This window comes from Numenius arquata, chromosome 10 (genome assembly GCF_964106895.1).
Source record: "Numenius arquata chromosome 10, bNumArq3.hap1.1, whole genome shotgun sequence".
In the NCBI taxonomy this organism is placed as follows: Eukaryota; Metazoa; Chordata; class Aves; order Charadriiformes; family Scolopacidae; genus Numenius; species Numenius arquata.
In genome coordinates this window covers 44,752,352-44,778,236 of record NC_133585.1, presented here as the reverse complement: position 1 = coordinate 44,778,236, position 25,885 = coordinate 44,752,352, and the positions used below count along the sequence as shown (strand labels likewise).

Below are 25,885 nucleotides of genomic sequence, written 5' to 3'. Positions count from 1 at the left end.
GTGGGTGGATTTCTCATGGCTGGCTCATGCCTGCACCTCTACTTCCCAACTACTTCAGGGCTTGAGCACTCCCTTGGTTCTGCATTTCACATCTGCCCTACACCTCCCAGGGTCTAGAGCAAGCCATTTGGCTTTCAGAATAAATGCAACACAGTGATGGTGTGCAAGATGTCCCGTTAAAAAGGGAAATCACTTAAGTAGGGAGGGGAGAGAAATTGCAGTCGTCTTGTTAGCGTTTTTCTTGAGTCATTCCTTCCTGCTCCTGTGCCCCTTGCTTTAATAGTGAGAAATACTGAGCTAAAACACAGCTGCACACCTGACAATTTGGAGCCTGCTGGCCACTAATAAATGTTGCTTCTGATGCCATCTGAAACGTGTCTGGACCAGTACATTTGTCTTTAATTTCACATACATAAAGGCTTTTTTTTATCTGTAAAGTGTGCAAAATTAGAAGAATCTTCTCTGACGTTAGGCTTAATTTGCTGGACTGAGTTGCAAGGTGGGTCACCTTTGAGTTGGCTTAATTTGGCATCTCATGGTGAAGCAAATTGAGGCATCTTAAATCGTGAAAGTTTACAAAGGGACGACTTAAGAAATGTGATTACTGGAATCATGTGCTGTGTATCAGGACGCTTGCTTTATTTTTGCCACCAGGAGGTTAGTTGATTGTCTTGTTGGATTCCTGTCCTTTGTCCTCCTGGCAGATGTATGCCCCTTGTGAGCAAGCACCCACTCAATGCCAAAATTGGCATGAAAATCTCCAAGTCTGGAGGAGAGGTGGGTTCAGAGAAAGTAATAAAGCCTGTTCCTCCAAGGAATTTTTGTCATTCTGGATAAAAACCTCAATGCATATCATCTCTCTCTCTGTCCCACAACCTCAGTTAACCAGCAGATGGGATCCAAGCAATGTACGAGTGCCCCACTGGACACAGAAGGCTGGTCAGATACTTTGCAGAAATGGCAAGCATTTCTCCTTTGTATGCTGTTGTGCGGGGAAAAGAGATCTGGAGAGATGTCTTCAACACAGTTACGTGGAGAGGTGAATTCTGTGCTTCATGAAAAAGTGCATCTCATTTGGATCCTCCTGTTCTGCCTTGGCTAATCTGGCAGCCCTGAAGCTGCCAGGTCTGCCACACGGTGACAAAGAGAGCGAGAAGCAATACTTGCTGCTGTGCCAAGTGTTGTAGGCTTCAGTAATTCAGTTTTTGGTGTTTGCATAAACGTATGTTTCACTTCAGGCAGTCAAGGTTTAAGTAAGGGGAAACCATAAAATAAACAGAAAACTTAAAATGATTTTTTGATCAAAAAATCCAAGGTTGTACACTTGGTGCAAATTATTTTTTCAGCATAACATAATATAGCTTTGTAGTACAGTTTATGGTAATGTTTATGATTTGAATTTTTAATAGTTCATTAAAATGCCTATTTTTTCTTTTTTTCTCTAATTTAAAGAAGTCCCTCATTTGAACTTCTTTTTTTTGGGTGTGTTGGGTTTTCTGGTGTTAAATAAGTTACTGCTTTATCTGAACATAGTTCCTGTCACTTTTCCTGATGCTGACCATGATGTGCATGAATTCTTTATGTGCCTTTTCTCTGCCTGCTTTCTTCATAACAACACGTGTAAGAGATGGAGCGCGAATGGGTTTTAAATGCTGATGAAACTTCCATGATTTCTATGGGCAGTAACTGCTGTATTTCTAGGGTGGTGGAATCATGACAGCTGTATTTGAAGTTGCTCTTTGCTTCTTTTTATAAGACTGTGTTTTTTATTGCTTATGATTGTACCAGAATTGTGCTATTTGGGCTGAAAATCGTCCTCAGGAGAGAAGATGGCAGCTGAGTTAAGGATTGGAGTATCTCAAGTGATTCATTAATTACTGATTATTTCCATGTTGTGTGAACAGTGTCTGTCTTTCAAACTGCACTCTGGACTGGATGTGTTAGATGAGCTTGGCAAGTCTAAATTTTTGATGTGGATTAATTCTGGACCAGCTATGAGCTGCTACCATTTTTGTTTTGTTCTGTATTCCAGTAGAAACTTTCTCTCCTATTATAAAGACTCAGTTCTCCTGAAAAGTGAGAGGTGGCCCTATATAGTCTCAGTAGATTCATCATAATTTTGCTCTTGGAAGGGTATCATTCAGGTGTTTCCCTTTGCCATGTAGTAGAGCGCGTTGTGAACTTCTGTGATGGGCTTTCATTTTTGGCCTCTTCTGCTTCAGGTGAAGGTTTTGATCAGTCCCTTCAGATGTTCTCAGATTTCTGTGCTTTTGACCTTGCTTCTTCCAGGCTTCTGCTAGCCTTGGTCAAAGAAGTCCCTTCCACACAGACCCCGACTTGGCCCAGGGATGGGTTTTACCCCTATCTTCTGCTTCCTGCCTCAGCAGGAACGTGGGTTGCCTGAGCAGCATCCCAGATTCTCTGGAAACTTGGTGAAATGCGGCAGTAGCCACAAAATGGTGGGAGCGCTTCAGCAGAGTGAGGGAGCAGCTGAGATGATGCATTGGCACTTATTTCCCTCACTGGTTTTAATCATAATTAATAATCAGCACGGGGGAAGCCTTCCTTCATCTGTAGTCAAGTTATTTTTTTGTAAAGAAGAGTAGATTAAACCTATGATTACAACTGATTGGAAACTTTGTATAGAAAGAAGTGGTACTTTTAACTAAGCAATTACACTGTACTCTGTGCACTTTCACTAATGTAGATCTTTAACTCTCATTTTTCAAATGACTTCTGCATTTAAAACAACAGTGGTGTCATAAGTGGAAAAGAAAGCAAGAAAACTCTGCTGAAGGAAAAAGAGAGAAATCTGTTATTTTGCATAGTGTTTTTTTTTGCTTTTCTCTTATAGAAAAAGTACAGAAAAGGATCCGTGGATATTTCAAGGATTAAATGTGTAGAAGTTGTAAAAAGTGATGGTATTATTCCCTGTCAAAACAAATATCCATTTCAGGTATGTTCCTTTTACGTAAAATATATACATTACAGTGCTCTGTTCAACAGCACCAGGCCATTCGGATGTAACTTGCTTGAAATTACTGTCACTTCTAAATACTGAGCCCGTTCTCTGGCTCTCTGGGGCTGTGTGGGAGATGGTTCTGGATGGGTGGTTAAAAACCATCCTCAGTGAACTCTGCTCCCCCTGCAGTCCCCTCCCCTAGGAGCTGTGCCTTATACTCTTGGTCTTTTTCTTTTCCCTCTCTGCTTGGGTTTTGCCTTGTCCTGGTCTTCCTCCAAAACAGGTTAGCTGACAGCCTCTTTTCCCTGCCTTCATTCTTTCACATTAAACTTAATTTAATTACCATTAAATTACTTAAAAATAAGAAAATGAAGATAAAACTCATTGCATTTTCTTCCGTTGTGAACTTAATGGAAATAAAGACAGAAAACAAAGTATTTAAAGGAGGAGAAAGATATGCTTAGTTATGGGGGGTTGGATGCTGTGCTTCCTTACGATAGAGGGGAATGGTTGGGGTGAAGAGGGGCAATATTTGCTTTCCACCAGTACAAGCAGTGAAGAAAAAGGCGGCAGGAATCACCCCAGAGCAGTACAGAACCACAAGGAGTTATGAAGTGGCCAGGAACAAAGGATGTCTGATTATGAAATAGCTTTAGCAATTAAATTGAACTGTTTTTAGAAAACACACAGTGAAGAATGAACAAAGCAAAGCGTGAAGCAGACATTTTTAAGGAATAATCTCAAGATAATGTACTGTTACAAAATCCTTCTGTAATCTACAGAAAGCAGCATATATGAACAATAAACCTTAACCTTTTCCCAGTTTCTGTATTTTGTGCCTGAGTACAATAGTTTAGCCAAACGTCAGTCATTTATCTTGTTCTGTTTCCTGGGGAATAAATAAATGAATATTACCAGGTGAATGTATTTTGATTATTTCCTTTTCCCCCCTCCAGGTTGTATATGATGCTAATACGCTTTATATTTTTGCACCAAGTGCACGAAGCCGGGATCAGTGGGTGAGGAATCTGAAAGAAGGTAAAGGAAATTGCACAGACTTAACATCTGACATACGTAGATACCTTTACTTGAGCTGTCTGGCCAGGATGGAGTTAACTTGGTGTTGTGTTTTGGATTTGTGACCAAAACAGTGCTGAAAACACAGCCCTGTGTTAGTTGTTGCTGAGTGGTGGCTTTGGTTTTCTCTCCCTTGGGTGGGCAAGAGGCTGGGAGGTGACAGAGCCAAGACAGTGGACCTGGGCTGACCAAAGACATATTCCAGGCTATACAACATCACGTTCAGCAATAAAAAAATGGAGTAGAGGAAGAAGGGGGTTGGGGTTTTTTGGCTTCCATGTTGGCTGTTGCTCAGAGACCGGCTGGGTATTGGTCTGTTTGTGGGAGATGGTGAGGGGTTACATCTCTTTTGTGTTTTTTTTTCTTTCTTTTGGTTTTTAATCTGTCTTTATCTCAAGCCACAAGTTTTCTTCTCTTGCTCTGTCCATTCTCTCCCCTGCCCTGCCGTGTGGGGGAATGGGCAAGTGGCTGTGTGGGTGCATAGCAGTTGGCCAGTGTCAATCCACAACAAGCTAGAAAAAGGTAAAGCTCCTATTGCGTATATCCACCAATTTTTATTTTTATTGGTCCAGCTCATTGTTTGCATACACAGCGTGTTATCACATGTACTGGGAGTATCGAACATCCAGGCTGATCTAATTTCACTTGTGAAGTCCAGCTGCAATCAGAATCTGACTCCGTGCTTTTGCACAATGTGTAAATTGTAAAAAAAACTTATGCCAGTTTGTTAATGGCATCACGCAAAAGTTTTGTTTGAATGTAGCTAGACAACATTGCAGGCCTGATGATTGTCTTACACTGATGTAAAATGACAGGAGGCATCTCCACTAGAATGTGATCTGATTAATGTGATCATAGTGAGTAAAGATCTTTGTTCAAGAGCCTTTTAATGCTTTCTGCCACTGTCAAATGCTCACATTAATTACAGGTGCTCTGTAAAGTAATAAGGAATAGTTACTGGGCTGGGGACCACAGGGCAAGGAATAATTTCTGAAACTCAGTAAGCCTGTGGGAAAGAGGATAAGGAGACTTTCAGACCAAACACAGGCAGGCATTGGTGTAAACACAGGTGCCATGGAATAGTGGTAAGTGTCAGCTTGCTTTCCCTCCAGAACACAATTTTAGAGGAAATTTTAGAATAGTTTGAGGTGGAAGGGACTTTAAAGATCATCTAGTTCTAACCCCCCTACTATGGGCAGGGACACCTCCCACTAGACCAGGTTGTTCAAAGCCCTGTCCAGTCTGGTCTTCAACACCTCCAGGGATGGGGCATCCACAGCTTCTCTGGGCAATTTGTTCCAGTGTCTCACCATCCTCACAGTAAAGAATCTCATCCTAATATCAAATCTAAATTTCCCTTTTTTCACTTTAAAACCATTACCCCCTCCTGCTATCACTACACCCCCATCTCTTCTGTAGCCCCCTTTAGGTACTGGAAGGGACTATAAGGTCTCCCCAGAGCCTTTGCTTCTGCAGGCTGAACAATATCTCAGCCTGTCTTCGTAGCAGAAGTGCTCCAGCTCTCTGCTCATCTTCTTGGCATCCTCTAGACCTGGTCCAACAGGTCCATGCCCTCCTTATGCTGGGGTGCCCCAGAGCTGGACGGAGGCTCATGAAACTCCAGATAGGATCTCAGGAGAGTGGAGCAGAGGCGCAGAATCACCTTGAGTTGCTTGCAGCAGTAGTAAATAGAACAGGGGTGGGCAGATCCCCCAGGACCTTCACAGCTGCCTGAATGCTTCACATGGTGCAGGTGGACTCCTGGGTCTTCTGTGGATGCACCAAACACCTGCCCCTGCTGGAGTGGGCAGTTTAGGCAGGGAACGTAGCACTCTTCTGGAATAAAGTCATGTATTATCCTAAATATGTCCTCTACTATCACTGTATCACCCCATGTTAACTTGCAAGAAGGTCCTTAAGAGAAGCAATGCTAAAGTAAGGACAAATGAAGATTATGCCACATGTCAAAGATATTGTAATAGTTATTAAAGATGGTCCTCTTGTAGATTTTTTTTTTGGTACCTTTCAGTATATCCTCTTTTTCTTCTTGTAGAAATAAAGAACAACAGCAATATAATGGTAAAATATCATCCTAAATTCTGGACAGAGGGAATTTATCAGTGCTGCAGACAGACAGAAAAGTTAGCACCTGGCTGTGAAAAATATAACCTCTTTGAAAACAGTAAGTACATACGTTTCTTATGAAGTTTTTTTGGCATGTTTTTCTGCTTTTTTTTATATGATCCTGCCATCACACCTGAATGTCCCAGATATTAGGCAAATTATTATAGAGCAGACTGAATTGTTAATACTGTGCCTAAAGGAAAACAAAATGCTTGAAAATGAAAGAAACATTTTTTTAAAAAAAAATACAAAAGGCAGCAAATTGTGCCTTCAAAACCTGTGTAGAAACAGCTGAAAGGAATCATTGAGGTTGCTGAATTTATCTTTCATGTATTTTGTTTCTCCCATCTGAAACTTATTTGACCAAGTGTTTACCTCAAACTGAGGACAAAACCTGATGGTGAAAAAGATTCAGGTAGAAATCCTTGCCAGCTCTTCAGTTTTCGTAACTAACATTTACATACCTTTGTAAAAGAATAACAGCTGTGTTGCATTTCGTGTTATTACACCAGTGGAAAAACGATACAAAAAGTGGGGGAAAAAAAAAATACAGCACAGGAGAAAAAAGTACTCTTGAACCTGAGAGAAGCAATAAAAAATATATACAAAATCAATGCCTTACTTAGCAAAGCAAGGGTCGGGGGAGTTAGGGGTAACTTTTAGAGGAGCAGATGTTAAGAGGAACAGACCTTTAGATTGCGGCAACAGGAACACTGCTTCCTTTTTATATACTTTTTTTTAATCTCTATCTCTTTTTTATTTATCATATTTCTGCATCTGAGGGCTGGTTCAGGGATCTCTGTGTGGCACGCACAGGTGTGGCACAGATATTGCCAAATCCTGTCACGAATGTAGCCTGCCATCTGATTTAGTGTGTTTTTGCAAGAATACTTAATCAATGTTTTCCTGATGCTTAACTGGAGTGGTCTTTTATTTCTGACTTACTAAACTATCCTGAAGGCTAGTTAAGGTATTAAAACCTTATCTGAAATTTAAACCTTGTACTCATTTTTAAAATTTATGGCTAAATGGATAGACACAGATCCTTTCCTGTGCTCTGTTTCTAGGTGTAATGAGATTGTCCTCTCCAATGCCAGAAAAAAGTGCGGTAGGTAGCGGTTTTTATATGTAATAATTAAATTTATATTTAATAACTTATATTTAATAATTAAATTTATATTTAATAATTGCTGGGTTTTGAGATGGCATTTAGGTTTCCTGTGATTCTTTCCCTATCCTACAGCAAAGGTCTATTTCTGTATGTGTCAGTGGGCATCATATCTCAGGGTGGAAAAAATTCCATTAAAATGTAGCTGCACCTATTAGCTGTATTTGTGCTGCTGGTGGGAGAGGGGGTTGGAAAGCAAATGCCAGCCAGTATTGCCCTTTACTGGTGGCTGCAGGTGGTGGTCGGCCACACGCTCCAGCTGCCTCCTGGGGCAACCCAGAACTAGCCCAGTGTTTGCCTCTGGGAAGCTCGGGCTGGTTTGCGCTGGTGTGATGGTAAGGGTGGGTGGGGTGGAATAATGGAGCAGAGTGGGAGGATAATGATGTTGGGTCATTTTCAGAGAAGGCCTCCCCCACCAGTTCCCCCAGTTGAAGAAAATGGCAATGAAGAGGAGGAGATGGTGGTGGCAATGTATGACTTTGAGCCTACAGAACATCATGATTTAAGATTAGAGAAAGGTGAAGAATATACAGTGATTGAGAAGAATGACATTCACTGGTGGAAGGCAAGAGACAAATATGGGTAAACAAGAGTTCCTTATTTTTTGTTATAAAGTTAATAAGGCTTTTTCCTTGTTGTAGTAGTTTATATTGACTATGTGTCAACAAAAAACTGTTAGACCCCACTTTGGACCTCAGCCCTGGAATCTCATCTGTATCTTTATTCCCACATGGAAACAAATCTTTAAAAGTGCAGTTCTTGATAGATTGTGGGGTCTCAGTGCAAAAGATGGTTGCAGAACTGGAAGCTTTTACAATTAAATTTCCTGTCAGACTTCATGGTTTCCCAATTAAAGCACCAGCAGCCTGCAAAACCTCGCTAGACTGGTACAGTACTTCTGCTTCCCTGGGGAATGGCTCATTAGGGAGCAATATGGTTAACGCTCAGCTCAGCAGGCTCCGACTTCCAGACTTGAATAATTATCATCTTATTTAATAGCTGGATCATTAGGGGCAATCTCTGAATGAGTTGAGAGAGAGTTGCAGTGAGACGCCGTAATAACTACAACTGTACATTCCCTGGATTAATTTTTTTTTTTCCCCTGCGACTTTAAAGGTGAAAGTTTCCATACTTAAATATTTATCAGGTCCCTGTTGCGGTATGTTAGGGGTAATTGTGAGTTATCGGGTTATGGCAGGCTCCAAACGTTTTTCCAGTGACTGGCTGGGAGCTCTGAGCCCAGCGGTGACAGAGCAGCAGAGGGTTACTCGTCTTCACCCCTTTTGCTGGTTTTGTTGGACGCTTCTGCTGCCTGTGTCACTTCTCCAGGTGCAGTGAAAGTTAATGTGGAAATGTTGATGTGCAAAAGTAGTCTCTGTATAATCAGCAGCAGAGTGGGTGGGTCAGTAATAAATGACCTCTGGTAATTAGTGGAATGAAACACACTCTTCTAGGCGTGCAATTTTATGTGTTTTTGCTCAGATTATTTATTATATGTTTTTTAGAAAACAAGGATATATTCCAAGCAACTATGTAACAGGAAAGAAGTCCAACAACCTTGATCAATATGAGTAAGTGAATGTTTGAATTAAAATCATAGAAAATCATAAAATCTATGCTTTAAGAATGATGATGTATTTCCAAAGTTTTGAAAGCAAGTATTTACATACAATGGCATTGATCTTGGAGATGAAACTTAGATATTTGAAATAGTCATATGTTTATTCTGATTCTCCTCATTGATTTTGCTGTGATTTATAATCTAGACTCAAGTCAGACAGATGGCCACCAAGCATGGAGTTTTCAGGCTATTACTATTAAAGCAAAAAACCACCCTGCCAATTCTCTGATAGAAAAAGGGAAACTTTAAAGGAAATTTACCCATTATAAGTGTGCGGAATGTTTTTTTAATATTAAACTGTCTATCCGAAGTGTGTGGCGATGATAGAGTAGAAAACAGGGGAAATTGTTCAAAGTAAACAGAATAGAGATTTTGGATGGCAGCTCTAATTTTCAAGAAAATATATCACTCAGTGTATTTTAAGTCTCAGAGTATGCATGTAACTTATCAGCTGTAAAAGTATAGCTTTTTTTTTTTTTTCAAAAAAAAAAGAGCTTTTTCCAGTTGATGTTTAATTATGTAGTACTTGTTAAGAACATCGGGGTAAAATTTAACACTGCAGACTCCAAGCCTGTTCTTGATACTCAGATTTCGGTACAGCATTAACTGTTGTGCCTGAGAACTGAAGACTTTTTAATGACTTCTAGATAAAATGGAGCTGTAAGGCAATAATAATTAAAACCAGTTTCCGAAACCACATTAGTAACTCTGAAACTCTGCTGTCGGCCACGTATGGCTCCTGCTGCCATATTCTGCTAGAAGGTAAAATTTCTTCTGGGGTTTTGCCCTCAGCCTTACTAGAGGGAATTACTTGCTCTTGGTTGCTTTCTCATCTTTGAGGCTCTCGTTGAGCCCTGCCCTGCTCTGGGCTGGCAGAAAGGGAAGGAAGGAACTGGGCTGCCTTATCTGGTCCAGCCACTTTGTGCCTTCCCACCTTGGGGCCCTAATTCACAGTCACCGCGCAGTCTGGGGAGGATTACTCCAGGTCACCTACCAGCTGTGAGGAACCACTATCTCCAGAATGGCAGAACCTGATGAGAGGCTGCTGTGCCACTTCCCTGCTCGGTTACCGCTGTGACAGCGTAGCTCAAAATGATCGCACCGTGCCATTTGCGAGCTGTGTGCTTTTCCTTTTTATATGATTTGCTACAGCTGGCTGAAATGTCAGTGCTTCTGTGGCTACCTTAACCTGCCCGCGCAGCACCGAGCTCGGGGATGTGCAACCGTGACATTTAATTCGCTTTCAACCTCCTCTCTGGTAGATGGGTCCTCCCTGGACAATCAGAGCCGTGAAGTTATTGAACAAAATAGCATCCTGGCAGCCAGCTCCATGGGTGGCTGGACTGATGTGCAGGGACCTGCATCCCCGGGGCTGCCAGCCCGTTCAGACCAGCTCCCACCATCAGCCTGCACCCATTTGAAAAGTGTTTTTGCCAAAAAAAATAGTTCAGTTACTGGAACTATACTGGCTTCTGTGGGATCTCAGGGCATTTTTATGGCTTTTTTTTTTTTTACATTAACAAAGGTTCAGTTCTTGACTGCAACTTACGAAATTATCGAATCTGTAATATTTTGCTTCAAGCATTTTAGGTAAATCGTGCACCTTAGAGAAGTTTTGGTCACTGATGTTGTGTTGCAGGTGGTACAGCAGAAACCTGAACAGAAGCAAGGCAGAGCAGCTCCTCAGAACCGAGGTGAGCACAGCAGCCGTGCAGTATTAACTGTGAAATTCGTCTGAAGTAGCTCCTTTATTAAAACATAGGTTTATTTTGACATGCGCAAATCACAGACTGAGTGGAAGAGACATGCAGCTTAAAACCGCTTGAACAAAACTGTCAATGTGCTTGCATTTTAGGATAAAGAAGGTGGTTTTGTGGTGAGAGACTCAAGTCAGCCTGGCCTGTATACAGTTTCCCTTTATACAAAATTTGGAGGGTGAGTTTCTGTGGCTGCTCTGCACACCTTGTCTTGTCCAAATCCATTTGTATCTGTATCCACATCCATGGGCTGGAGAAAAGCCCAGGAGAGAGAGGTCAAGAAAGAAACGAGGGCTGCTGTGATAGAAAAGATGGGTGACTAAAATGAGCTTCTTGACTCCATGGTTAGGTCACGTTTGGTTTAATCCAGTGTAGACCTGAACCTCCACCCAAGAAGGGGCTCTTGCTCTCCCACCATGTTTGTCTCTTCCCTCCTGCCAGCCCAGATGTTTGTGTGGTGAGCTGGATCCGGGAGCTCGCTGGGCTGAAAATTAACCTTTTATGGGTTAATCTTCAACTTGGTCTGAGCACTGAGACGAGGGAGAGTCACCAGCGCTTGGGGTCTCTGATATTCAAGCTGTTCCTGAAGCACTGAGAACCTGAGCTGGCCCTTTCGGTTTCCTTTTCCTAGTCAATGTGCTCTTCTTAGAAAAAAAAAAAATTCACAACAAATGATGTTGTATTATTGCTAGTTGTTGTTGTTGTTGTTGTTACTTTTCCAGAGAAGGTTCATCAGGAATAAGACACTACCATATAAAAGAAACCGTGACATCACCGAAGCAGTACTACCTCGCAGAAAAACATCTCTTTAACTCCATTCCAGAAATAATTGAGTATCATAAACATAATGCAGCAGGTAGATGAACTGGAATTTTTTTTCTGTCACTTAGGGTTGATTTGAAGGAAAGGAGTGGAAGGTGCTTTAGGTTTTTAATGAAAGTTTTTAGGTTTTTATAGTTCCTTCTTTTTCAGGGAAGTCTTGAAGCACTGCATTTTCAATATAGGCAATCATTTGAAAGGTTTTATGTAAATATATACATAAAATGTATAAATATGTTGCTGTCCCCAGAGTAACAGAATAGCTGTATCAAGTCAGGAAAAAATTCATTTAGCTCCACATGGTGTCTCTATCAGCTGCCTGTAACCCACAGCAGATGGATGGGGATGGTACCTCCCCGGAGTACACTTCAGGCCCTAGCTGTTTTACCTGCGGGTCACCACTGCTTGAAATGATCTAATCTTCCCATATAGCAAACAGCTGAGGAGAACAGTAATGTCTTCTTTAGGAAGTCCCTAAAGATGAGTCTCTGTAAAGGTTAGACACCTCAGATCTGTAGCTGATGCTGGTGTCTGCCCACTGTACAATGGGATGAGGAGAGTTTAGAAATCAGGTTCAAGGCACAGATACTAATATAGTATATCTTTTTTTTCATGTCAAGTCTGTGCATAAATTTCCCTTATGACTGATATTTTCCAGATGCTTATATATAATTCAGATGACCTGGCATTTCCTGATGATATTCTGGAAAATGCCTTTCTGGAAAATATGCTCCAAAACATAACCCTGCTTTTCGTTTATTATAACGGGTTTTGCCACTTGTTTCTTTAATTGTTTTATGGCTTTGACCTTGTAGTGTATTGAGTTCTGTTAAGATTTTAGGAGAATATTCAGCTAGCATGCAGCATTTATTTTGTATGTGTAAAATTCCTGAGTAAAAGTGTTGGGTTTTAAATGTGTGAAACGGAAATGATCAAAAGTAACATCGAGAGTACACACTTCTAGATAATCTTTCTGATCTGAAAGGGGTCCTCAGCCTCTGTTGGTGCCAATATAACTGTAAAGCACAAATGTATGTGCATATCTATAGCCGTATCTCACCAGTAAAGAAGATTCAACAAGTTAGATGCAGTGAGTGCTGCCGTGTACCTCTTGTAGCCGCTTTGAATAGTCAACGCAATAGCAGAAAATATGGTCAAAGCTGTATATAATGATAAGCTTATTGCTAATCAGTGTTGCAGTTTACAGTGAAGAAGTGGCTGATTTGCTGCCTGGTGCTATTTCAGAAGTAAATCTCTGTCTCTTGAACTATCTTTGAACCTCAGGTCTCGTTACGAGGCTGCGTTACCCAGTGACCCCAAAGAAGACGACAGCACCAACAACGGCAGGATTCAGCTATGGTAACTGCATGTTATATTCATCTACATGTACCTTAGATGATTTTAAATACATTAAGATGCTACAATATTTTCTAAAAATTTGGAAAAGACCTGATTTTGTACTGAGATTGGCTCTACTAACTTATGCGGGTCCAAGTTGAACCTTGGAGACCCTTGCAGAGAGGATGGAAAAGGCATCGTGGCTGGTGGTTGGCGTGTGGTGCCAAGGGCAGCAGTGAGGAGAGGCAGAATGTGTCACCAGTGCTGCAGGGGAATTTGGCATCTTCCTCCACACTTCTGTGGGCACCTTAAGCTCTGCCCGATTAAAGAGCTGTGCCTTTGGCTCCTTCATAAGCCTCCAGACTTCTGACTCAACCTTGGCCCTTTGATCTTTGTGAAGGGGTTACTTTTTTTTTATATGTAATTTTGGAATAACCTGTTTTAAGCATGGCATATCAGGTGATGTGAGAAGCTTCTATGCAGTGGCACAACTTTCTATGATGGCAGCTTGCTGAAATCAAGTCTGATAATATCAGTATGCAGTTACTGGCCTCAGGAAAGTTTGAGTTTTGCCTTCTGTGTTAGTCAGGAGCTGCTTAAAGGTCATGGTTTACCTAAAAGTTTGTTTGTTTTGTGAGTTATAGAAGCATTCAGTTTTCAGGTAAATTCTAGGATGTTTTCTCCCTAAATTCCCCAGCTTGCTTGTAATCCAACTTCCCTTTCCTCTTCCTTATCACCTACCAGTTCAGTAGGTTCCTTAATACGGGAGTCACGTGCTCTCATTTGTTTTATTTTATAGAGAAATGGGAAATTAATCCCTCGGAACTGACGTTCATGAGAGAACTGGGGAGCGGCCTGTTCGGCGTCGTGCGCCTCGGGAAATGGAGGGCGCAGTATAAAGTGGCCATCAAGGCAATTCGGGAAGGCGCCATGTATGAAGAGGATTTCATTGAAGAAGCTAAAGTAATGATGTGAGTTGTGTGCCTGGCACTTTTATTTCCAGTTCTAGGCCTCTGATGCTGAATACTGATTATAAATAAAACAGTTGGGGCAGGTGGTATTTTTGGAGTTTCGTGGGGTGGAGAGCTAGCACTGGGTGGAGGAAGTAATAACGAACGCGATCTCAATCTTTTCAGGAAGCTAACACATCCTAAATTAGTTCAGCTGTATGGTGTGTGCACGCAACAGAGACCTATTTACATCGTGACAGAGTTCATGGAGCATGGCTGCCTTCTCAACTACCTGAGGCAAAAACGGGGAGTTCTGAATAAAGACGTCCTGCTCACCATGTGCCAAGACGTATGTGAGGGAATGGAGTACCTGGAGAGAAACAGCTTTATCCACAGAGACCTGGTAACATCCCACTGAGCAATACACTCATCTTTGAAATTTTTATTTTTGAACTTGCCTACTTGTTTTTGAAACAGCCTGTTTGTAAATAACTGCTTTTGTTGTCACAGAAAATTATAACTAGTTGAAATTGTTTCTTTAGGGTCTGATCAAGTCTCTAAAACTGCCCTGTACAGAAAACCATGAGAGGTTTCTCCCTCCCAAGGACACGGAATGAAATCTCTCTGAGATTTTTTTTTTTATAAAAAGTTAATGGCTATTCATGCTGATATAATAGTACTGTTTTGACAACTGAATCATTTCGTAAAAAATCACCAGAAAAAATTATCACCTCAAGGGATTCATGAGTGGTGCAAACGGCACCAACACAGAACAGAGATGTACTATCAAGAGGAAATGCGCTTACATCTTTTATTCCAGATCATAATGAGAATACACTAAATACACTTGGTAAATCAGTGAACTTGCTAATTAATGATGACAAAATTCCTCCAAAGTAATTTGTCTGCAAGACACCACATGTTTTTCATCCAACTCTAACCATTCCCTTTGCAGGCGGCCAGGAACTGCTTGGTGAGTGACTCAGGAGTGGTCAAGGTGTCGGATTTTGGAATGACAAGGTATGGCTGAGTGAGCAAACACATTTGTGGGGATTTGGGAAAATTCACCTAACCCTTGTACTAAGCCATAAGGCAACACATGCCCAGCAAAATTACAGGCGAAAATCATTTTTTGACCTCTTGGGGGAACATCCTTTGGTTCTTTTTTTTTTTTTATGTGACTTTAAAGCTTGTTTGTTCTGTGGTCGTATGCTGATTTCCTTAGTCATTTTAATTCTGGAAAATCAAAACTAGGCAGTTTATTCTCTGGAGAAGTGTGTCTCACACTTACCATGAGAAGCCTGGCTTTGAACTGACTCTCTGGTCTGACTGATCTTCTACTAGCAACTTTCTGTGAAAATCTTAACAGATTTTAATCTTGCAGTGATGCAGGAGGCACATTAGAGCTTGTGTCTCGGACAGCAGAGCTCGTGCTCCAGAGATAATGGTCATTGATCTGTATTTTGGTAAATAAATGATAGAAAGAAGCTGTTCAGTGAGTTGGGGATGCTCTTGGAGTAGATGGTTCAGAGTTGCATCTGGTTAGCTGAAGTGCTGTGAGGTGCTGAAACCTGGAGAAAGGTTAATTTCCTGCCCTCGTTAGCACCCCCGGGTTCTACATCAGGTGGGTGGTATGTGGGTGAGGCAGGGGGTGGGGAGCAGCACTTAAGAGGAAGGTGTTAAAACACAATGGTTTGACCATGCTCTTCTTGGCTTTTGCCACCTTTCTGTGCCACGGAGCTTGCACGTCCCCTGACATCTGAATTCAGACTGACTGAGCAAGAAACTTATGCTTTTGCATAATTTTCTCTTGTAATACAGACATTTAACTTGCAGGTGGCCTAGACTTGTGTTGTATAGCTAATAATCACCAGAGGTCTCTGGGGTAATAAGAAAATTGAACTGGGTCTTGACTGAAACCTTAGTACTGCACCAGAGAAGCATTTTTCTCGTGGGATGCTAACAGCCGTGGCCATTAGGTGGCAATATGAGCTTCTGATATTCCAATCTGTATCTAACATAATTTGCAGGCTAGGAGGCTGACTGCAAGAAATAATGTTTTTCTTTCGTGGTTTGTTTTGGTGTTTTTTTTTTTTTAAGGTATGTCCTTGATGATCAATACACAAGCTCCTCAGGGGCTAAATTTCCTGTGAAATGGTGCCCCCCAGAAGTTTTTAACTACAGCCGGTTCAGCAGCAAGTCAGATGTCTGGTCATTTGGTAAGACATTCATCATTGAAAGAAAACACTAAAACAGTTTTTTTTACATTTTATCAATACCAGTTAAGCTCCAGTTATTGAGAAGGATTCAGTCATCTAAGAAGCAGCTCTGAGAAGAAGCTCAGAGAACCATTTGCCACAGTTTTATGCATAAAGTTCCCCAGAGACCTTTAGAATTTATTTCTTAAAACCCATGCTACTACAGTAAAACGCTTTCTAGCGATGACATATTTCTCTCACATGAACACTTTCTGGAATATGAATCTCAAACTATTTATCTATCAGAAATCCTGAGTTCAGGGCTCAAAATAAACATATTTTTAAGAAGTTATTTGCTTATTTTCTTAATGTTTATTTTCTTTTTCTTTTCTAGGTGTTTTAATGTGGGAAGTATTCACAGAAGGAAAAATGCCCTTTGAAAAAAGCTCCAACTATGAAGTAGTAACGATGGTTAGCCAAGGACATCGTTTGTATCGGCCCAAACTAGCCTGTAAGCAAGTGTATGAAATCATGATGATGTGCTGGCAGGAGGTAATACTTTTTTTTTTTTTCTGTCTTTGTGTTGAAAAAAAAAAAAAGATTAATCTAGCAAGAGGAATTAAGCTCTATTACAGCATTCTGACTGTATCCAGCTCTCTCAGCTATTCATGTGTTTACTGCCAAGACAAAGATCTCCCCCTGGTTTGCAACTGAACTAGAGCTGTGATAAGAAAATCCACCGAGGAAATTTTTATGAAATAAATGGACTGTCGGATTAAGTATGCAAAGGCTTTTAGTAACAAAATGAAATAACTGCTAAATCTGTGCTGGTCATGATTTGTATCTGTGTACAAATACTGCTAGACAAAAAAAAAAAAACAAACCACCAAACAGAATGGCCCAGAGGTGGAGAATCTGATTTTTTATTGCTTCAGTTTATTAATCATTATAGAAACATGCCAGAATGACCAAAAATATTTTTAAAGGAAAACTTAATTACCTGATTATCTATATTTCCTATATAATTTATAAACTTGCAGTTGAGTCTAAATACAAATCCTAAGGTTTATAAAGAAAGATTACAATAGGCTGTGCTATTAATCCTCCTAACCCAGAAAGATACTGACTGTACAGCTTTCAAAAAGGTCAAAGGGGCAGCAAACCCAAATTTAATACTTTATCAACTAAATCAGTATAAAACATTTTTTGCAGTATTAAAGCAGCCTCTAAGAGGATAAGTGCATTTAATGAGATGTCTGTAGTTTTGAGAGAGCAATTGAGATAACCAAGAATGGAAAGAGCTACGTGATTTATTTCTAGTTAGTCTTTGCCACAGGGGGTGCTGGGGAAAAGCTGCTCTTTTCCAGTAATAAAGATGACATACTGTCTGACGCTTGTCTTGGAGGAGAAGGTACTGGAACAGAGAGCAATTAGTAATCAAACCAACTAGTGGAGATCTAAAACTTACAAAGCAGTTGTTTTATGCAGCAAAAAATACATCGAAAACAACAGTGCCCTGGAGGGCTGTGGAATGGCAAATATGTCTGTAGTTCAAAAAAGCTATTCATGGGAGCCAGCAAACTACAGATCATAAAATTTTGTTTGTGCTTGGTAACCTGCTTGAAATGGTCATTGAAATGGAATAATAAATTACCTGGAAGATAATAAGTTATTTGTTACCACTTATTGAATATGAATATGTATTTATGGGATTTATACAAACATCAGTGAAATGGATTAAAAATGTGTTTATTTCATCAGATGTTACTAACGATAAAATCTAAGCGGTCATCGTGTGGGAGAGAATCTTTGCAAATCACAAAGACACAAGTAATGGCAAGACACTGTCAATGTTTGTCATAGAATATGATTAACTGTGTTGGTACCTCAGTCCTCATTTAATAATTTTATTAATAAAACTTGTAGAGGAAAGTGAATACTGAGGCTTCAAAATTCAGCAGGCGATACAAATCTAATTAAGTTGACAAATGGAGGAAAAGTGCAGGTTACCCAGACACTCAGAAGATGCTAAATTAACTGTGCCGGTAAGGTGAGCGAAGGCACTACCTCAGTGTATTGCCGTAATTAAACAAAACAAACAGGATGTTATGACACATAAGGAACTGTATGGAAGATAAATACAGTAGATGAAGGATGCTGTTGCGTAAGTCTGACACAGTCTCATTTCAGAGTCCAAAAAATAACGCTGAACAGGCTTCAAAGAGTGACACTCAAAAATTCTTAGAAGCATGAACAACTTGCATAAAGAAAGAGCGGAGGTGGTGACGGGGACAAAAATGAAAAAGTATAGCCCTGTGGAAAATAATTAGTTATACGAATAGCGTAGTCCAGCAACACCTACCTAATGTATTTTCAAAGCATAAAAACGTGACGCTTACTGAAATGAAGGGATACATCTAAAAACTACACAAGGAAATACTTTTGCCTGTCACGTTTAATGAAATGTTAAATTCGTTGCCACAGAATACCAAGACCAATAATTTATCAAAATCAACACACTTTTACTGCTTTCTGATCACAGTTGTGTGTGCTTTTATTTTTAGAAACCAGAGGGACGCCCAACTTTCGAAGATTTGCTTCACACAATCATTGACATCGCTGAGGGTGAAGATGCTTTCTGAAAAAAAGGACATCATCAGCACAAGTACGGGAAAGAAGCCACTTTCCAGAGATGTGGCTTCACTGTTTCTTTTCAAAGGCTTGATTCTGTAAGCTACTGGATGCTGCTAAACAGCACGGGGAGCCTGTACCATCTGATCCGCCCCAGCACGAGGGGAGTTTTACATGATGTTGGGAAATGAGCACAGTATCCTCAGCAGTACTTGCAGTCTTTATACTTTCTCTGAAAAGTCAGTGTTGCATAGTGATAAAGTTGAGCTCTTTATGGAGGAAGAGAGAGAATGAGGCCAAAACCCAAGAGCTTCATTTGCATTTACTGGGTTGGGTTCATGTATGTACAGTCCACGGTTTCTGAGTTTCTCTTTACACAGGCAGTAGTGTTAGTAGTGATTTGCATGCTTAAAAATTGAAGGTATCTATTAAATGGCTATTTACTGACATTGAAATCTTTCCAGAGATTCTCCAGAAACATTATTTTTCTTTGTTGATGGGTGTTTTATGACACATCAAGAACACAAAACGTGTCTCTTTCATTTGCACATAGTAGGTTGTTAACAGCACAGTCTTCAGTTTAGTGTAACACTCAAAAAGCTTTACTTCAGACTTGAGCCGTGAATTGCCCCAAGCCATTCCATGCTGGTTGGTCAAGCAGAGACCTCCCACAGTTCATCTTGATGTTACTTGTGAAAAACAAGTCCCAGATTCAGCACAACTGGCTGTCAGTGTACCATAGTACCTTGTTTTGGATTAATTATAAAATAATTTATATGCTGTATGTATTGTAAATATATAAATTCCATGCATTTATTTATATAAAGTGTGTTTTCCTCTTGAAATTTGCAAGTACAAGTTTGTCCTACCTTGCCTTACATACACAACTACATCCATGGGGTTGTAAATGAAAGAAAGTACGCTCTCAAGTGTGTTTAAGGAGGGCTCCTCTTTCTGTCTGTGATCTAACCTTTCTGTTCTTAGCAGAAGATATCATACTACACGTGTATGTAAATAAACTGAATGTTAACTATTGTTTGGAACCAATTAATGTGTTGCAAGTAATTCAGTGTCAGTGCGTTATGAGCCAAACTCGTTGTCCCTGTGTTATGATAGTCCATGTATATGGGTGAATACACACTCTATACTAAATATATGTAGTAGTATGAATACATATTTAAGTGAATTTGGCCATAATGAAATGTTCAGTGCAGAAATGCCCAAACTCCTTAGAAGTTACATGCTTTGACCTCTGCTAGAGGCTAATGTCTCCATCGCCTTGGTGAAGCCTGTTTCAATTAATCTGACTTTGCCAGTGGATGTGAGGAGTATTTGCACTTCAGTTTTGCTGTGGCTGTTTCTGAGTAACTCTATTGCATGTTTTCTCTTTTTTTTTTTTCATTTTGATACTTGTGCCCTTGTGCCATGGGAAATAGAAAATAGATTGCACAGAAACTTCTTCCTTTAAAAAATTTTTTTGCAAATAGGCAGAAAGGAGTATGATGAAGTTTATTTCTAATCATGCTAACTACAGTTACCTTCAATAACTTAATACGTCCCATCATTGCTGCATTCGAGTATTTCTGTAATCAATTTTGGAGATGCTTGGATCTCTGCACTGCTTTGTCTAAACCTTTTATGATCAAAAGGAGAGAGAGCCTGTTTTTTGGAAGGAATGCTTTCCTTTTCTTGTGCTATTTCATTGAATGGTTACAGGCTGTCAGAAAAGGTTTAAATGTCTACTTCCTTTTTCTTAATGATAAAGTCACAGAAGATTATTGCATTGATGCAAACCAACCTGTCAAAGTGAGTCTATACCACTACCTAATTGATACCAACTGCATGTATTGTTAAAGGGGAAAATCTAGGGGTTTATACCTGTAGTAGAAAAAGGAAGATGGAAGACCTAAAGCAAGCAGAGCTTGTCTTTCCTTCCCTAACTGCTCCTTTGCACCCCAGTTTCTCAGTGGAGACCCTGCGAAGTATGGCATTGCCAACACTTTCAATGCTACGTCATGAGGAATACTATAGTAAGGTTTCCCTTAAAACACAATTGAAGCATAGGAAAATCAGGAGAGTAATAGTTTCCAGTGAACCTTAAGCCTGTTTCTATACAATAACTATATATTTATTATTCATTTATATGATAAAACACACCTTAACTGCTGACTTTTGGCAGTGGTTTCCTCACTGAGGTAAGTGCTTAGACCCCAAGCCCTTGGCCTGCCTCTTCCCACTTTCTGCATACCCGCACTTGGGTTTGATACTTAGGATGTCAGGAACTGTGAGGTACCTCATTTTTAGATGAAAGTATCTTTTTTTTTTTTTACTTGACCGTAGCCTTAGATGGTTAATTTTGGAAAGGATCAGAACACCTCTGGAGGTAGCTGTCTTGCTGACTCTCCTGATGTCTTCAAAGACAGATTGAAATACTGCACCATCACTTTTTCTGGATGAGTTCACTCATCCTTCAGCAACTTCAGTCTTTCTTTTCTGTTTTATTATAGCTGAATTTTTTCAAACTTTGAGGTCAAAAATTCATCTGAACAGACCCAGATACTGTGATGTATGTTTGCTGTATTTTTTCCTTAGAAGAAATATTTATCCCTGCTAATTACAGTTAATATAATTTTTCTGTAAAATGTGTCTGATACTAGAAAGCAGACACTTTCCCCCCCCTGCTTTTTCATTTATTTTTTTTTTTTTAAATGGATGTTAGATTAGTCTGGGGTGGCTTTTTTTTTTTTTTAAGAAAAAAAGGTAAGTAGGTGGGGTCAAGCAGTACTTGTGGTTTATCGTGTTTCATTATCAGAGTGAAGAGCTCAGCTAGGGCTGTTCTACTGGCACAACTGATGAAGAGAGCTTTGCATTTTTATTTGAATATAAGCGGACAACAACCAGACATGATTCTTTCTACCTGTAAGTAAACTGGGCCATGTATGTTGATCTTGCAGTTTTGTTTTGCACAGCGGCAGCGTACTTAGCAAATGAGCTATTTAAATACTGCCATAAAAATATCAGCCAGCTTTCTCTTGCGCTGCTCAAGTGATCTCTGTTCAGACTGCTTGTCTTGACTTTCAAAATTACTGCACAAATACGAATCCATTGTATGAAGGGGTTCAGCAAAGCAACTACTTTTACATATAGACAGGGAGATACTCCCACATACTGTTCTTAAAAATCCTGTGCAGTGTAGATGGGAAGGAAATGTTTGGTAGAACTAGAGCTGTCTTTCTTCCAATTAACTCACAGGAAAGACAGCCTCAGCTTGCACACGGAAAAAGCTTGTCTTCTAAAGTTTTTTTAAAAGCAAATTGTACTGTGGCTTTGCACCAGATTATTGACTTTCTAGTGCTGTTGAAAACTGACAGATGTACCAGACCAGGAGGCATATCATGTGTTACAGTAAAGATCTGGGTTTGATGGGCGAAGCCGAGTTTTTAGTGTTGAAGGTGGTTCACCTGCTGCCAACATGCCAGAAGAGTGCAAGCCCTGGGCATTGACTACAGCGTTTTCAAAATTAGAAGTGCTTTGAGAAATAGTGAATCAGAAACTCCAAGCCAAGAAACCTATGAAATAATAAAACGACAAAATGAAAATTATAAAAATTCATCTCGAACTTGTTGCTTTTTTCTTTGATACTTCCTCAAGGCTGCAAATTAGAGTGAGTTCTAACTGAAGATAGGAGGAAGACTGCATGCACAAAAGAGTATGAATTGGCCACCTTTTCAGGCAATGTTACTCAACCCAAAGCATACTGCTGGGTGTTGTGGGACTTTATCAGGCCAGTTATTGGCAGCAATGGACCATCTCAAAGGACTGGTGTGTTTTCACTATGCCTTTTCTGTTTTCCTGGGACTATCTTTCAGCTTCTCAAGCAAACGGCTGACCAGTCTTTTGCTTCTTCTAGCATCCCATCTGCTCCACTGTGCACAGATAGATTTGTTTTCAGGTCTCTTAAGTTGGTTATCAGAATGTCAGCTGCAAACTTTTAGGTTAAGTATTTTCCAGGCTAGGACAAACACTAGTTTCCTAGTATTTCCAGTTCATCCACATGCTTCTCTTGCTGTGATATCTTTTCTCATTTCAAAACCAAGGTCTGATTTTGGACATCAGAATTCAATAGGCAATCACAGCTCTGCACTAGTGTTGGGATTGGTATTTGTTAACATGTCACTAGGGAGATAATATAACAGTGTTTTAATAACAAGTGTCTTCATCCTAATATAGTCATTTCCAGAGAGGAAAAGACAAGAACAGTGAAATGGGCTATGCTTCTTTTCCTGTGTTAGATTATTTGTAGAATTAGCTGAACTCTGAGGTTGAAAGCTTTTATCAGAAATTGGGAAAAATTTAAATTATCTGCACAATTATAGAAGGAAGATGGCAAATTTGAGATTCAACAGCTTCAATACTCATCTTATTTGATTTAAACTTAGGTTTTAAGCTGCTGACTTTAATTGCTCCGTGGTGACATACCTGAGGATCAAAGCCAAATGTGTTTTGGTAGCTTGTGTTTTGGTAGAACTCAGGGAAATGTGGGCAGAGAGGTCTAGTGGGGCTGTGGATGTTGGAGAAAGTTTCCTTCCTGTGGGTTTAAAAGAAGCAAAATTTGACCAATTTTTCTGGAAATTTTGGGAAAATTTTTGAGTATGTAGGAAATAGAGAAGCAGAACCTGAAAATAATCCTGGGTCCCTAACTATTTTAACAGACTTCCAGAAATAATTTACTGTTAAAAATTATTGAATATTTCTTTTGTGAACCTGTATTTCTTCTGTGTGTCCTCTCGCAAGCAGTAAGTCCATCATTCATCGTATGATAAATCTTATTGGTATCTCTGTTCTTTTCAAAATATGGAACCCAAAATGTGATTTCCTTGCTGAAGCACAACTCTCACTGACACCATCACTGATTAATTTTTATTTTATGAACTCTTCAATGTGCTTACATGAGTTAGGGACCAGAGGGTCAAGGCCTGCTAATACTTACATGACTCTAACACCCTTTGACAAGTCCAGCGTGTTTAGCTGAAGAAAAGGTCCTTAGTCCAAAATTGAAGGAAACCAGATAGAATAGTTCCATTTATTTCAGAGATTTGGCTTAAGGCATAGCAGAAAGGAAAATCAAGAAGAAATATTTAAAACTATGAGTAAATTCTAAAATTCTAAGAATCTATTTTCAATTTCTCCTTTGCATTTTAAAACGAAGCAGGTTGTTTTTTTTTTTTTCATCACAATTCAGGGTTTTAAACATTATTACTATTTCTTTGTTTGCCTGATGGCTGTTGAGTAGAAGAGAGAGGAAGGAAGAGCCCGAGTCACAGGAGGGGGTGTTTGGCTGTGAGAAGCTTCAGGCAGGAAATGCAGGCTTCCTGTAGGGCTGCACTGAGCCCATTGCTCACACAGCATCGCTGTGGCACCTGGAGGCAGCCCTGGGTGTAAACATCTTCCTCAGCTGTGAGCAGAAGGTCAAGTTTAATCAAGTTATTCATTCAGCGTATCAAAGCTTTCACTATTTGCAGCGTTGGCCAAGTCTTCCTAAAACCGCATTGCAGAGCAGCTTTGGGCCTTTCTGTAGTGAGTTATGAACTCAAAAAAATATTATTTTAATCAAGGGGAGAGAGAGTGGTGTGCAAGAAGCTTACCAGCAACTAGGGAGGATGTAAAATGCATAGAGATGCTTTGCTTGAGATGCTAAAATTCCTATCCGTCAGGTCAAAACTTCCTGAAAATTCAGTTAAAGCTGGACTTAGCTCTGTGGAGCTGAAGGGCTTTCTTGGTCTATGCTCCTTGATAATGTTTCCCAGCAGACCTGAAAAATTTCCACATGGAAATTAACAGTTTTCACTGCTATAATTTCTGCTTTCATTAATTTCTACTGAGTTAATTCCACAAGTGCTCTAGGAGCAATGCATGGACAAAAGAATTTCAGAAGCACTGACGTTGCCAAGAACAGATGCGTGAAGACAGGTTTGTTTTCAAAGAGCTGGAAATTATCTTCTTTAGGATGGTGAATACCTGCTGGATTGATAGGCTGTGATTTGACACTTAAAATACTCCAATAAGGAGAACAAGGAGAAGCAAAGTTTGTGCTGCTCCTCAGGAACCAGCAATTCAGTTCAGCCCGGGCTTATCTGGCCCCTGGCCTTAGTCTAATCCGAGTCTTCGCTTTTCGCCTTTTGGTCATATTTTGTGATCTGTAATTGGTTACACGCTCTAGCCTTGGAAAAAAAAATCACTCACCAAATGAAGCACGTATCTCAGGAAGCACTGCAATTAAATCTTTAACCTGTATCTTTTCTGTGGTTTTATGGATAGGACAAGACACTATATACTTAATACATTCATTTATTGCTAATTGCTTTTAGCGCAGTAAAGGGGGGGGTCTAACATGAAAAGCATCTATTAACAGAGAAAATTTGAAATTCACTGAAGACAAAAAGGATTCCTGAGCTTGCGTGATAAATTTATTCAAGTAGCTGAGCTCATAAAGAAGAGCAAGACAGAATTACATGTCCATAGCGTCTGCCTGAAGCCCTTGCTTTCGTGCTAACAGGCAAATCTTTAAAATCTTCTTAGAAGATCATTCTTATGTCATATTGAAACTCCACAGTGCTGCTTCTAAATACTTCTGGTAAGTGTTCTATAAGGAGAGCAAGTTGTCTCATGAGGAATAATATGTTTAATTAGACTAGGTGGTTTAATCAGAAGAAGTAGGCCAGCTTTGAAAGCTCACATTCCTTTTTGCACATCACTAAATACTTTATAAACACTGATTAAACTTCATGATACTGGCTGAAGTAAAAGGAACCCAAGAATTTTTTCACCCGTGGTGTTGACTGTTTATGAAACACAGAAATAATTATAAAAAGAAATGGAAACCTAACATAGTCTAGGTCAGGGCAGAAACGCAATTCCTTCCCAAGATGTTTGAGAAGGTTTGGTAAGTAGCATGTAATTTTACGCAACCCTTTTTCTAATGAAATTGCCATGAATTCCTCAGAAGACGGTACCTGCAAGACCATACCATCATGCAATATGCTTCTAAGGCACTAATTAATGCTGCTTCAGAGATACTCACTCCTTAACACCATGACACTACTCTACTCTTGAGTTTATGGGTTTTTTTGGGAGTCAAAAAAGCAATGGTAGTAAACCAGAAATAATCCCAGCGGACTTTTTAGAAGTGATTTTCATTCCAAGCTTGTTCTCACCTAGAACGTTAATAATCTCAGCCCTG

General features: G+C 39.9%; 1 protein-coding gene across 1 annotated transcript in view; it reads left to right on the top strand.

Annotated features, from left to right (window-relative positions):
- The window catches only part of TEC (tec protein tyrosine kinase), a 32,000-nt gene extending 13,344 nt beyond the window's left edge, over window positions 1–18,656 (top strand). Inside the window, exons 2-17 of the mRNA XM_074155220.1 lie at window positions 2,855–2,956; window positions 3,919–4,000; window positions 6,093–6,221; window positions 7,231–7,271; window positions 7,732–7,913; window positions 8,837–8,902; window positions 10,592–10,646; window positions 10,808–10,887; window positions 11,432–11,565; window positions 12,813–12,887; window positions 13,666–13,837; window positions 14,003–14,219; window positions 14,772–14,836; window positions 15,917–16,035; window positions 16,409–16,566; window positions 18,579–18,656. Of these exons, the coding sequence (XP_074011321.1) occupies window positions 2,855–2,956; window positions 3,919–4,000; window positions 6,093–6,221; window positions 7,231–7,271; window positions 7,732–7,913; window positions 8,837–8,902; window positions 10,592–10,646; window positions 10,808–10,887; window positions 11,432–11,565; window positions 12,813–12,887; window positions 13,666–13,837; window positions 14,003–14,219; window positions 14,772–14,836; window positions 15,917–16,035; window positions 16,409–16,566; window positions 18,579–18,656 (1,755 nt within the window). The remainder of the gene's footprint in view (window positions 1–2,854; window positions 2,957–3,918; window positions 4,001–6,092; window positions 6,222–7,230; window positions 7,272–7,731; window positions 7,914–8,836; window positions 8,903–10,591; window positions 10,647–10,807; window positions 10,888–11,431; window positions 11,566–12,812; window positions 12,888–13,665; window positions 13,838–14,002; window positions 14,220–14,771; window positions 14,837–15,916; window positions 16,036–16,408; window positions 16,567–18,578) is intronic.
- Window positions 18,657–25,885: the final 7,229 nt, after the last annotated feature.